At 39.6% G+C, this 14326-nt stretch overlaps 1 protein-coding gene and 2 long non-coding RNA genes across 15 annotated transcripts in view; 2 read left to right on the forward strand and 1 right to left on the reverse strand.

Moving 5' to 3' along the window:
- The window catches only part of LOC147843815 (uncharacterized), a 103962-nt gene that overhangs the window by 63802 nt on the left and 25834 nt on the right, over positions 1-14326 (forward strand). The window lies entirely within an intron of this gene.
- pbx3a (pre-B-cell leukemia homeobox 3a) overlaps positions 2181-14326 on the reverse strand; it is a 108526-nt gene continuing 96380 nt past the window's right edge. For 2 of the 13 annotated variants that reach the window (XR_015490782.1, XR_015490776.1), the window contains 3 exons: positions 5175-6118; positions 4139-5132; positions 2181-4058 (listed from right to left, as the gene is read on the reverse strand). Coding sequence is in view for 2 of the 13 variants with exons in the window: in XM_087253233.1 (XP_087109359.1) it covers positions 6026-6118 (93 nt within the window). In the remaining 11 variants the exon portion in view is untranslated. Of the gene's footprint in view, positions 6119-14326 lie in introns of all 13 variants that reach the window. The other 11 variants (XR_015490778.1, XR_015490772.1, XR_015490777.1 and 8 more) reach the window with 6 other exon arrangements.
- On the forward strand, positions 7891-13833 carry LOC147843816 (uncharacterized). Its single transcript, XR_015490810.1, has 6 exons — positions 7891-8253; positions 8888-9016; positions 9276-9469; positions 11335-11517; positions 11776-12261; positions 12409-13833. It is a non-coding gene; the product is annotated as an uncharacterized LOC147843816 (long non-coding RNA).

Consider the following 14326-nt stretch of genomic DNA (forward strand, 5'->3'; position numbering starts at 1 on the left):
GTTTGTTGGTTGATTGGTTGTTGGGTTTGTTGGTTGATTGGTTGTTGGGTTTGTTGGTTGATTGGTTGTTGGGTTTGTTGGTTGATTGGTTGTTGGGTTTGTTGATTAAATAATTTGTTAATTTATTGTTTGATTGGTTGTTGGGTTGGTTGGATGGTTGGTAGTTGGGTTTGTTGGTTGATTGTTGGGTTGGTTGGTTGGTTGGTCGGTTGTTTGGTTGGTTGTTGGATTTGTTATAAACTTGCAATAACAATAAATAAGGGAAAACGATGGATGGAATAAGGAAAGAAAGGGTATTGTCTTGGAGCAAATATTGTAAAACTTGGAGGTAATATTGTAGTATTGTTAAGTTGTTTTAATATAATAATCACATCAAAATTGTATTTGATTATTTAAATGTAATAAAATTGTACATTTACAATAAATAAAAAAAAATTCTGAATTGCAAAATTTTGTGGTAAATTTGAAAAAATGTTTGCCAAAACAATAAAATTTCAGTTCTAAGAGCAAAAATATCTGAATTTCAAAACTGAATTGTGTGAGGGGACAAAAGTCAGAATTGTTTATAAACCTACTATTAATAAACTACTACTACCTAACTACCTTGTAAAACACCATTAACTATGATTTTGTCTCAGTATACTTCTGATTTGCTGCTGATTAATAGCTATCAAGGTAGTAGTTGGGTTTAGGCATTGGGTAGGTTTAGGGAAGTAGAATAAGATCATGCAGAATATGTGCTTTATAAATACTAATCAACAGATAGTATCTTAATAATAGGCAGATAATAATCCACTAGTTAATATTGAGAATGTAATTTCTTTTACTAATCAGAAAATACTGTCATCACCCTAAACAATATATTTTCAAATTTTCTTTAAAATAAAATGTTATGTAAATGAGGGTAAATGATTAACCTTCTCAGTAAAAACCTCTAGAATAAAAGTTTAGTATATGAAAGTGGAGAAAAAATGTTTTTGAGAAAATGGCTTTGTATTATTAAGCAAATCAAGAGACAAATAGATGAAGTGCAATAAAATCAACACTTAAAAGCATATTTTAGATGTTTACTCTGTACTAGTCTGCAAAAAAGACACACACACACAGAAAATTAAGGTATAAAATCTGTCATTGGGTACACTTTTGTACCATACAGATGGACATTTAGGGTAGAAGTTTGTACTTTTAAAGTTCACTTTTATACCTTTAAGGTATTATGCAGTACACATTTGTACTTTTTAAGTATTAATATGTATTTTAACAACCTGTTAGTAACAAAAATGAACCAAAACAAAAAAGGAACAGAAGCAAAAAATCTGAAAATATAGCCCTATATACATTTCTGGAGGTCGCATATTAGGTAGCCAGATAAATGTATGGCTGCATTTCGTCTTTAAAACGAATGCTACAAGGCGGTATGATGCTGTTGCTTTTCGCACTTACCAGCTGATCGCTTACCTCCATATGGATGGCTTTCTTGTTTTTTACCAGTTTGTCCGGTGGCTAGCTGCGTATTTCGGCAGACTTGAGACACAAAGTTGAGTTGACAGTGATACCAGGGTTCGAGTCTGGCAAAGAACGGTTCCAGAAGGCAGGCGAGACAAAAACAAAAGGCAAAAAACAAAATAAACAAGTAAATAACAGGGTAAGAATGTGGTAAAATCTAAAAAGGTGGTAAAATATATCGAGGGCTTTTGTTTTTCTTGACTGCTATTGAAAATACTGTCGGTTGGGTTTAGTGCCCGGAGTGGGCACTGGTCAATCGATGCTTTTTAAAACACTATGGGTTGGGTTTAGGGAGCGAAGAGGGTGGGTCAGTCGATCCGTCAGTCAACAGCAACCTCTGGTGGATTTATGTGAGAAAAGCAGGCGCGAGCGGCACTTGCGAGAGAAATTTGAGATCTGAAAAAGCGGCCTTTGGTGGATTTGCAAAAACTAAAACTGCAAGAACAACAACAAAAAAACGTAGCCCCTGGGACGTATTTGGCGCTCTCCAGAAACGTATATAGAGGTACGTAATTAATGGGTTGAATAATATTCATCCTTCAGTGAACAGCGACATACACTGAAAAATTAAAAAATTAAACTGCATATTAACATCTACCAAACACAAGTCATTTGTAATGCGTATAGAAAACCAGTTCATTTGTGTGAGAAGTTTATAAAACAGGCAGAAAGAATCTCAATTGAAAATGTTTATTGAAACACCATTTTTGGCCAGAAACAACAAGTATTTCCTTTATCAAAAGCTAGTCATATTACATGAATTATTCTTCATAGAGTTGCTCGCAGTGTAAATTCTGTTAATACGTTAGAGCATTTATCATTTTTAAAATATGACAGTGTCTTAAAATGCATATGCAAATTATATAATACCCGACTGAAGAATGAATGAAAGTAATTTAAATGAAAAATGAACAGACTGTCATACAGAACATGAGTGAGGAACTGAAAGAATAACAAACGAAAATGGTCTTTGTTTAATGTACAGATACAGTATGTGTGCTGATTCTTTGATTATTTGCTTAATAAATCATACATATATTTGGATTGCAAAGCGAAGTAGATCATATAAAATATTGCAGATGTTAATAATTGTGACTGTGATAATAGAGCTGAACAATTGGCTTCAGAAGTAAAATTCCCATGCATTTTCTCCATAGACATAATAAAACATTGTTTAGCAAGGAATTATAAACTAATCTGGACTAATATCACGGTTTCAATTTTACAATGTCATGTTTAATTCAAACGCACTAGTTTCCATTTCTTTGTAACGTTGAATCAAATTTACTATCAATTTCTAAGTAAAACATTGTTTTTACGCTACCTGAAATTATACACATGAAGTCAATTCATTTATTATCAATAGTATTTTACCTCTGAAGCCACTTTTAAATAATAAATATGATAAATACATGATTTGGCATATGCATGACTGCAGTATTATTTCATATGTTGTGATTTAACAAAGTCTGGGTAATTCTAAAATATCAATGACATTTATAATCAATAACATCAATGATCATGTTAAATCATTAAAAATACCATTTCAAAAATTAGTTTGGTGATCTATGAATAAAATATCTGACATACGAACAACATACTGTACTGTGCACTGTAAAAAGGGATCAGTTATTATACTACTAAACCTGTTGCCTAAAAATAAAATAAAAGAGACGAATTGATTTTACTTTAAAAAGTGGGTAAATCCAATGTAACTTGAAATTGTTAGGTTGACTTATTTATTTTGTAGTTATGCATATATTTTATTTACTTAATTGTAAGGCAATGGGTTTACTTGCTTTTTAATATATAAAGTCAACTAGTTGCTTCAAAAGAGCTCACTCCATTTAAGTAAAGTCAACTAGTTGATTTTAAAAAGTTTTCTCACTTTAAGTAATCAATTAATCACTTTAAAAGAGTATATTCTCTTTTAGTAAAGTCAACTAATCTCTTTTAAAGAGTTTACTTGCTTTATGTAGTCAACTAATCGCTTTAAAAGAATCTATTCACTTTAAATAGTCATATAATCAATTTTCACTCACTTTAAATCAACTAATCACTTTAAAAAAGATACTCGCTTTAAGTAAAGTCAACCAATCTCTTTAAAAGAGTTTATTTAACTTAAGTCAACTAATCAATTTTTAAAAGTGCACTTGCTTTAAGGAAATTCAACCTATTTTAAATCATTTTTCTCACTTTAGGTAAAGTCAACTTAATGCATTAAAAGAGGTTATTCACTTTTTCAAAAGTGAAGTCAACTAAGCACTTTAAAAGAGTTTATTAACTTTGAAAAGTAAAGTTGACCAGTTGCAAAAAAAGGGGGTTTGCTCACTTTTTAAAGTAAAGTCAACTAATAAATTTAAAACTGACAGGTTTACTCACTTTTTAAAAGTAAATTTAACTAATCACTTTAAAAGAACTCGCTTTTTCAAGTAAAGTCAACTAATTGCTTTTACCTTTAATTTTTTTTAATTGAAGTCATCTAATCAGTTTAAAAACAACAAATTTACTCACTTTTTAAGATTATTCACCTAATCGCTTTAAAGAGTTAACTGACTCACTTTAAGTGAAGTCACCTAATCACTTTAAAAGAGTTCATTCACCTGAAGTAAAGTCAGCTAATTTCTTTAACTCACAAGTCAATTAATCACTATAAAACAGGTTTACTTGCTGTAAAGTAAATCAATTGCTTTAAAAGTTTACTCCCTTTTAAAATTCAAGTAATTGCTTTTAAAAGAGTTCACTCAATTTTTAAAGTAAAGTCAACTAATAGCTTTAAAAGAGTTTTCCCACTTTAAGTAAAGTCAATTAAGCACTTTAAAAGAGTTAATTCAGTAAAGTAATAAAGTTTACTTCAGTAATGAAGTAAAGTCAACTAATTGATTTAACTTACAAGTCAATGAGTCACTATAAAACAGGTTTACTTGCTGTTACAGGCAATTAATTGCTTTAAAATAGTTTACTCACTTTAAGTAAAGTGAACTAATCGCTTTAAAAGAGTTTACTCAATTTTTAAGTAAAGTTAACTAATCGCTTTAAAGTTTACACACTTTAAGTAAAGTCAACTCACCGCTTTAAAAGTTTAAAATTGAAGTCATCGAATCAATTTAAAACAACACATTTACTCAATTTTTAAGAATATTCAACTAATCACTTTAAAAGAGTTAATTTACCTGAAGTAAATTCAACTAATTGCTTTAACTCACAAGTCAATTTTCACTATAAAACAGTTTTACTTGCTTTAAAAGTCAATTAATTGCTTTAAAAGTTTACTCCCTTTTAAATTTCAAGTAATCGATTTTAAAAGAGTTTACTCAATTTTTAAAGTAAAGTCAACTAATCGCTTTTAAAAGAGTTTATTCAATTTTTAAAGTAAATTCAACTAATCGCTTTAAAAGAGTTTACTCAATTTTTAAAGTAAAGTTAACTAATCGCTTTAAAAGAGTTTACTCACTTTAAGTAGTCAACTCATCGCTTTAAAAGAGTTTACTCACTTTAAGTAGTCAACTCATCGCTTTAAAAGAGTTTACTTTTTAAAAATTGAAGTCATCGAATCAATTTAAAAACAACACATTTACTCACTTTTTAAGAATTTTCAACTAATCACTTTAAAAGAGTTAATTTACCTGAAGTAAATTCAACTAATTGCTTTAAGTGAGTTATTTCACCTTAAGTAAATTCAACTAATTGCTTTAAGTGAGTTATTTCACCTTAAGTAAAGTCAACTAATTGCTTTAACTCGCAAGTCAATTAATCACTATAAAACAGTTTTACTTGCTTTAAAAGTCAATGAATTGCTTTTTTAAAGTTTACTCACTTTTTAAATTCAAGTAATTGCTTAGTTTACTTAATTTTTAAAGTAAAGTCAACTAATCACTTTAAGAGTTTTCTCACTTTAAGTAGTTAACTAATCGCTTTCAAAGTTTACTCACTTTAAGTAAAGTCAGCTGATCGCTTTAAAAAAGTTTACTCAATTTTTAAAGTAATGTCAACCTATTGCTTTAAAAGAGTTTACTAGTCATCTAATTACTATAAAAGCGGTTACTGACTTTTTAAAATAAAGTCATCTATTTACTATACAAGCAACAAGTTTACTCACTTTTTAAAGTGAAGTCAATTAATTACTGAAAAAGCAACAGGTTTACTTGCTTTTAAAAGTAAAGTCAACAAATCGATTTAATCGCAATGGGTTTACTCACATTAAGTAAAGTAAAATCAACTAATCTTTTTTTACCAGTGTGCAAGAAAACAACTTTACAAGTCAATTCAAACCATAATATATATTATCCAAAATGTTCACAAAGATTATGAGAAAAGTGTCCCTCGTTTGCACAATCGTACATGTTGGTGATGTTTGGTGAGGTATCACCAGTTCTGGAAAGAAAACTGGAGCCATTAATCCTGGGTTCATTTTTGCAGTGTGGTTCTCTTTTGGTCAAAGTGCAGTTTTAGGTCTGCTCCATTAGTTATCGCTGGAGATTTTGTGGGCTGCTGTGGGTTATCCGGTTTGGGGAACAGGTCAGTTAGAGGTATCTGAGTGAATGCTGTTTGTTCCCTCTATAGGAGACGTGACTGATGACGGAGTGACGGCATCATGCCAAACGCCATTACCCTGTAAATAGACACAGAAAACACCAAGTTAAGGTCAGAATGGAGACATTAGCTGCTATTGATTTTAAAAAGTGAGATCAGACAAAACTCATATCCATAATCCACAAACTTGTGTGTTTTGAGCTTCACATCTAGAGCTGTATTTAGAAGCAGAGCTCAAGGCTGTGTTCTAGTATTACAGTAGTTATCCCCATTATGGCCTATTCCAGTGGTGGCCAACCCTGGTTCTGGAGAGCCACCTTCCTGCAGATTTCAGTTACAACCCATATCAAACACACCTGCCTGTAATTATCACATGGTGATCAGGTCCTAATTAATTGGTTCAGGTGTGTTTGATATGGGTAGCAACTGAAATCTGCAGGAAGGTGGCTCTCCAGGAACAGGGTTGGCCACCCCTGGCCTATTCCATTCACGCACAGTGGCATAATACAGTAGGTCACATTTCAAGCGATTGTTTCATTTAATTTATTATATAATCCTTTTTGTTACTTCCAATTTAAATGACCATATCATGAAATATATAATTAGCATGAAATAAAATGACTTGTGTCATGAAACAGAACCCCTAAAGTCAAGGTTGTGTTAACGTTAATAACAAATATCATTAAGTGTCCATGACATCTAACGCTCTGTGTGATTATTATTTTCTCCTGGCGTCGGTATTATAGAGTCAGGCCGCTTTTCTGTCTGCCTCAGTAGATAAATGAAGCTTTAACACCGCGACTCCAGATCGACTCCATTATGAAGCCAGCCTTATCAAACCTCATCTGGGAAAGACGCTTTTCACATGGATATAAAAAGCTGCAAGCAATTCCAGTTTCATATTTTATTACAGCGATAAGAAAATGGACTGAAAATCCGACCTTACACAATGCACGGTTCAGATAAACAGTTGAAGTCAGAGTTAGTATCTTTGCCATGATGACAGCACATAATATTTGACTAAATATTTTTCAATATACTAGTATTCAGCTTGAAGTGACATTTAAAGGCTTGATTAAGGTTAAGTTAATTAAGCACTTTATTAGATACACCTGTCCGACGGCTCGTTAAAGCAAATGTCTAATTAGCCAATCACGTGGCGGCAACTCAATGCATTTAGGCTATAGACATGGGCTGCGTCCAAAACCGCCTACTCAGTAGGTACTGCATTTGAATTTAAACGTACTCGGCCGTTAGAAAAGTACATTCTATACAGTATGAATGTGAAAAGTATGAATGTAATTCAGACGTACTACATCCGCCATTTTGTCATGGTCACGTGACCTGCTTGCGTCAATTGCATCGCTTTAATCTCATTCATTAATTTGCTCGCGGGGCATCATGGGATAGCGCAGCGTGCATGGGATGCGCACTCTAGAATCTCGCCGGAAGTAGTAAGTCATCCGGGTACTTCTCGCATACTGTTTTTCGAATTCTATGAATTCGGACATACTACTCGGCTCGCATACTGATTTTAGCGTACTATATAGTATGGAAGTATGCAGTTTCGGACGCAGCTCTGGTCAAGATGATCTGCTGCTGTTCAAACCGAGCATCGGAATGAGGAAGAAAGGTGATTTAAGGGACTTTGAACTTAGCATGGTTGTTGGTGCCAGACGGGCTGGTCTGAGTATTTCAGAAACTGCTGATCTACTGGGATTTTCATGCACAACCATCTTTAGGGTTTACAGAGAATGATCTGAAAAAGAGGAAATATCCAGTGAGTGGCAGTTCTGTGAGTGCAAATGCCTTGTTGATGCCAGAGATCAGAGGAGAATGGCCATAATCTAGCTGATAGAAAGGCAACAGTAACTCAAACTAGAATTGTACATTTCCTAAAGGAAATGTGAATGGGGTTTGCGTGGCAAATCGATGGGGTACAAAATGGTACTAAACTGGGCAATAGCACTGGAAAGGTAAGAAATGGTGGTAGCTAAGATGTTGCTAGGCGGTTGCTAGGGTGTCCTGAGTGGTTGCTAGGTGGTTGCTAGGGTGTTCTAAGTGGTTGCTAAGTGGTTGCTAAGGTGTTGCTAGGCGGTTGCTAGGGTGTTCTGAGTGGTTGCTAGGTGGTTGCTAAGGTGTTGCTAGGCGGTTGCTAAGGTGTCCTGAGTGGTTGCTAGGTGGTTGCTAAGGTGTTGCTAGGCGGTTGCTAAGGTGTCCTGAGTGGTTGCTAAGGTGTTGCTAGGTGGTTGCTAGGGTGTTTTAAGTGGTTGCTAAGGCGTTGCTAGGCGGTTGCTAGGGTGTCCTGAGTGGTTGCTAGGTGGTTGCTAAGGTGTTGCTAGGCGGTTGCTAAGGTGTCCTAAGTGGTTGCTAGGTGGTTGCTAAGGTGTTGCTAGGTGGTTGCTAGGGTATTCTAAGTGGTTGCTAAGGCGTTGCTAGGCAGTTGCTAGGGTATCCTGAGTGGTTGCTAGGTGGTTGCTAAGGTGTTGCTAGGCAGTTGCTAGGGTGTCCTGAGTGGTTGCTAGGTGGTTGCTAGGCGGTTGCTAGGGTGTTCTGAGTGGTTGCTAGGTGGTTGCTAGGGTGTCCTGAGTGGTTGCTAGGTGGTTGCTAAGGTGTTGCTAGGTGGTTGCTAGGGTGTTCTGAGTGGTTGCTAGGCGGTTGCTAGGGTGTTCTGAGTGGTTGCTAGGTGGTTGCTAAGGTGTTGCTAGGCGGTTGCTAAGGTGTCCTGAGTGGTTGCTAGGTGGTTGCTAAGGTGTTGCTAGGTGGTTGCTAGGGTATTCTGAGTGGTTGCTAAGGCGTTACTAGGCGGTTGCTAGGGTGTCCTGAGTGGTCGCTAGGCGGTTGCTAGGGTGTCCTAAGTGGTTGCTAGGTGGTTGCTAAGGTGTTGCTAGGCGGTTGCTAGGGTGTCCTGAGTGGTTGCTAGGTGGTTGCTAAGGTGTTGCTAGGCGGTTGCTAGGGTGTTCTGAGTGGTTGCTAGGTGGTTGCTAAGGTGTTGCTAGGTGGTTGCTAGGGTATTCTAAGTGGTTGCTAAGGCGTTGCTAGGCGGTTGCTAGGGTGTCCTGAGTGGTTGCTAGGTGGTTGCTAAGGTGTTGCTAGGCGGTTGCTAAGGTGTCCTAAGTGGTTGCTAGGTGGTTGCTAAGGTGTTGCTAGTTGGTTGCTAGGGTATTCTAAGTGGTTGCTAGGCGGTTGCTAGGGTGTCCTGAGTGGTTGCTAGGTGGTTGCTAAGGTGTTGCTAGGTGGTTGCTAGGGTGTCCTGAGTGGTTGCTAGGTGGTTGCTAAGGTGTTGCTAGGTGGTTGCTAGGGTGTTCTGAGTGGTTGCTAGGCGGTTGCTAGGGTGTTCTGAGTGGTTGCTAGGTGGTTGCTAAGGTGTTGCTAGGCGTTTGCTAAGGTGTTGTAAGTGGTTGCTAAGTGGTTGCTAAGGTGTTGCTAGGTGGTTGCTAGGGTATTCTGAGTGGTTGCTAAGGCGTTGCTAGGCGGTTGCTAGAGTGTCCTGAGTGGTCGCTAGGCCCTTACTAAGGCGTTACTAGGCGGTTGCTAGGTGGTTGCTAGGCGGTTGCTAGGGTAATTTGGGTGGTTGCTAGGCAGTTGCTAGGGTACCCTGGGTGGTTCCTAGGCAAGCCTCACATACATGCCTGATGAAATATTTATACTTAGTAAGCATTTCTAGCAAGTTACAGTACATGGCTAGTCAATATTAGCATGTAGCTAGTCACTGCTAGCATGTGTAGCATATAGGAAGTTCCGTTTGCTAGCATGAGTCAAACGAGCCAATCCCCAAGTCTCTACGATGTTCCGATGCTGAGATATAGCTGTTGATGAATGGTTGCTAGGGTACTCTGTTTTGTTGCTATGGGCGAGGTTACAGAGTGAACTTGAATGTGGTTGGCTGTCTAAGTCAAATAAACCAACCCCCATGTCTCTATGACACTGCTATGTAAAGATATGCATCTAGGCCAGTTATAATGACAGTCTATGGGACCAGTTTGGGGGCGTGGCTTGTGAGCTTCATTATCATATTGAGATGCTCATTGGTTATCTGAGTCAGATGAGCCAACCCCCAAGTCAGTTGGACACTGCTATGCAAAGATATGCATGTAGGCCAGTTACAATGGCAGTCTATGGGACCAGTTTGGGGGCGTGGCTTGTGAGATTCATTATCATATTGAGATGCTGATTGGTTGTCTGAGTCAGATGAGCCCACCCCCATGTCTCTATGACACTCCTATGTAATGTTATAGATGTGTGACCTTTATAATGGAAGTCAATGGGATCTGCAATGGGACATCCCACCCCATGTTAAGTCAATGGGGCAGTTATTAAGGGTCTTTAAATGGTTTGGGGGGCGTGGCTTGTGAGCTTCAAAATCATATTGAGATGCTGATTGGTTGCCTCAGTCAAGTAAGCCAACCCCCAAGTCTGTATGACACTGCTATGTAATGTGATTGATATGTGAGTCAAGAAATGAATGGGAGTCAATGGGCCATGTAAAGTCAATGGGGACCCCTTTGGGACGTCCTAGCACCCCAGGGGTACAACTTATACCCCTTTTTGGGGTATGTCCTCATACAGGCTGCAACCCCCTACAGATGTTGCGAATCCCATAATTCTACGAATTTCACACTTGGCGCTATAACGCTTTAAAGGTGTTTCCATTTCGCGGCGCGTTTAGTGCTCTTCTAGAAAAATGAATGGGAGTCAATGGGCCAATGTAAGTCAATGGGACGACTTTGGGACGTCCTAGAGCCCCAGGGGTGCAACTTATACCCCCTTGCGGGGTATGTTCTCACTTAGGCTGCAACCCCCTACAGATGCTGTGAATCCCATATTTCTATGAAATTCACACTCGGCGCTGTGATTCGTCAAAGTTCGGCTCAATGTTAAGTCTATGGGATTTTGGGGGGGGTTTTTTGGCCCCTGCGGGGCCAAAAAACCCCCCACCCCTTATAAAAGTCATAGCACACCATTCCCGATAAGACCGCACAATTTGAGCCCACTTTCAAGGGTCTGGGACGAAAGCTGCGGGACTAGTTACGCGCCGAAAAATAGGACGGAAGAAGGAAGAAGAAGAAGAAGAAGAAGAACTAGAATTGTACATTTCCTAAAGGAAATGTGAATGGGGTTTGCGTGGCAAATCGATGGGGTACAATGTATTTTTATTGGTTGCTAGGGTGTTCTGAATCGTTGCTAGGATGTTCTGAGTGGTTGCTAGGTGGTTGCTAAGGTGTCTTAAGTGATTGCTATGTGGTTGCTAAGGTGTTGCTAGGCGGTTGCTAGGATGTTCTGAGTGGTTGCTAGGCGGTTGCTAAGGTGTCCTAAGTGGTTGCTAGGTGGTTGCTAAGGTGTTGCTAGGTGGTTGCTAGGGTATTCTAAGTGGTTGCTAAGGCGTTGCTAGGCGGTTGCTAGGGTGTCCTGAGTGGTTGATAGGTGGTTGCTAAGGTGTTGCTAGGCGGTTGCTAAGGTGTCCTAAGTGGTTGCTAGGTGGTTGCTAAGGTGTTGCTAGGTGGTTGCTAGGGTATTCTAAGTGGTTGCTAGGCGGTTGCTAGGGTGTCCTGAGTGGTTGCTAAGGTGTTGCTAGGTGGTTGCTAGGGTGTCCTGAGTGGTTGCTAGGTGGTTGCTAAGGTGTTGCTAGGTGGTTGCTAGGGTGTTCTGAGTGGTTGCTAGGCAGTTGCTAGGCGGTTGCTAGGGTGTTCTGAGTGGTTGCTAGGCGGTTGCTAAGGTGTCCTAAGTGGTTGCTAGGTGGTTGCTAAGGTGTTGCTAGGTGGTTGCTAGGGTATTCTGAGTAATTGCTAAGGCGTTGCTAGGCGGTTGCTAGGGTGTCCTGAGTGGTCGCTAGGCCCTTACTAAGACGTTACTAGGCGGTTGCTAGGTGGTTGCTAGGCGGTTGCTAGGGTAATTTGGGTGGTTGCTAGGCAGTTGCTAGGGTACCCTGGGTGGTTACTAGGCAAGCCTCACATACTTGTCTGATGAAATATTTATACTTAGTAAGCATTTCTAGCAAGTTACAGTACATGGCTAGTCAATATTAGCATGTAGCTAGTCACTGCTAGCATGTGTAGCATATAGGAAGTTCCGTTTGCTAGCATGAGTCAAACGAGCCAATCCCCAAGTCTCTACGATGTTCTGATGCTGAGATATAGCTGTTGATGAATGGTTGCTAGGGTACTCTGTTTTGTTGCTATGGGCGAGATTACAGAGTGAGCTTGAATGTGGTTGGCTGTCTAAGTCAAAAGAACCAACCCCCATCTCTCTATGACAGTGCTATGCAAAGATATGCATCTAGGCCTATTTTAATGGAAGTCTATGGAATCAGTTTGGGGGCGTGGCTTGTGAGCTTCATTATCATATTGAGATGCTCATTGGTTGTCTTAGTCAGATGAGCCATCCCCAAGTCAATAGGACATTGCTAAGCAAAGACATGCATGTAGGCCAGCTATAATGGCAGTCTATGGGATCAATTTGGGGGCGTGGCTTGTGAGCTTCATTATCATATTGAAAAGCTCATTGGTTGTCTGAGTCAGATGAGCCAACCCCCAAGCCAATAGGACACTGCTAAGCAAAGATATGCGTGTAGGGCAGTTATAATAGAAGTCTATGGGACCCATTTGGGGGCGTGGCTTGTGAGCTTCATTATCATATAGTGATGCTGATTGGTTGCCTGAGTCAAATGAGCCCACCCCCATGTCTCTATGACACTCCTATGTAATGTTATAGATGTGTGACCTTTATAATGGAAGTCAATGGGATCTGCAATGGGACATCCCACCCCATGTTAAGTCAATGGGGCAGTTAGAGGGGTCTTTAAATGGTCTGGGGGGGCGTGGCTTGTGAGCTTCAAAATCATAATGAGATGCTGATTGGTTGCCTGAGTCAAATAAGCCAACCCCCAAGTCTGTATGACAGTGCTATGTACTGTGATTGACATATGACATTTATAATGGGAGTCAATGCAATGAATGGAAGTCAATGGGCAATGTAAAGTCAATGGGGACCCTTTTGGGACGTCCTAGCACCCCAGGGGTACAACCTATACCCCCTTTCAGGGTATGTTCTCACTTAGGCTGCAACCCCCTACAGATGTTGTGAATCCCATATTTCTATGAAATTCACAATGGACGCAGTGATTGGTTAAAGTTCGGCTCCATGTAAAGTCAATGGAGACTTTGGGACGTCCTAGCTCCCCAGGGGTACAACATTTACCGCCTTTCGGGGTGTGGTTTGAAGCCTCCTATAACCCTCTCGAGATGTCACGAATCCTATGTCTCTACAAATTTCGCTGTTGGCGCTACGGCGATTTCCGGGAATAGTATCTTACGAGTGTCTAGAAAATAAATGGGAGTCAATGGGGCCCATGTAAGTCAATGGGGACCACTTTGGGACGTCCTAGAGCCCCAGGGGTACAACTTATACCCCCTTGCGGGGTATGTTCTCACTTAGGCTGCAACCCCCTACAGCTGTTGCGAATCCCATATTTCTACGAAATTCACACTCGGCGCTGTGATTCTTCAAAGTTCGGCTCAATGTTAAGTCTATGGGATTTTTTGGGGGGGTTTTTTGGCCCCTGCGGGGCCAAAAAACCCCCCACCCCTTATAAAAGTCATAGCACACCATTCCCGATAAGACCGCACGATTTGAGCCCACTTTCAAGGGTCTGGGACGAAAGCTGCGGGACTAGTTACGCGCCGAAAAATAGGACGGAAGAAGGAAGAAGAAGAAGAAGAAGAAGGAAGAAGAATAATAAACCAGGCACAATAGTAAGAATGGACTTTGCCTATGGCAAACCCCATTAATAATAAACCACAATAGTAAGAATGGACTTTGCCTAAGGCAAACCCCATTAATAAGCACTCGTTACAACCGAGGTCTGCAGAAGAGCACCTATGAACACACAACACGTCCAACCTTGAGGCAGATGAGCTACAGCAGCAGAAGACCACACCGGGTGCCACTCCTGTCAGCTAAGAACAGGAAACTGAGGCTACAATTCACACACGCTCACCAAAACTAGACAATAGAAGATTGGAGAAATGTTGCCTGCTCTGATGGGTCTCCATTTCTACTGTGACATTCGGATGCTCGGCTCAGAATTTGGCATTAACTACATGAAAGCATGGATCCATCCTGCCTTGTATCAACAGTTCAGGCTGGAGGTGGTTTAATGGTGTGGGGGGATATTTTCTTGGCACACTTTGGGCTCATTAGTACCAACCGAGCATCGTGTCAACACCACAGCCTACCCGAGTATTGTTGTTGACCATGTCCATCTCTTTATGACCTCAGTGTACCCATC

This window comes from Danio rerio, chromosome 5 (genome assembly GCF_052040795.2).
Source record: "Danio rerio strain M-AB ecotype USA chromosome 5, GRCz13ab, whole genome shotgun sequence".
NCBI lineage: Eukaryota > Metazoa > Chordata > Actinopteri > Cypriniformes > Danionidae > Danio > Danio rerio.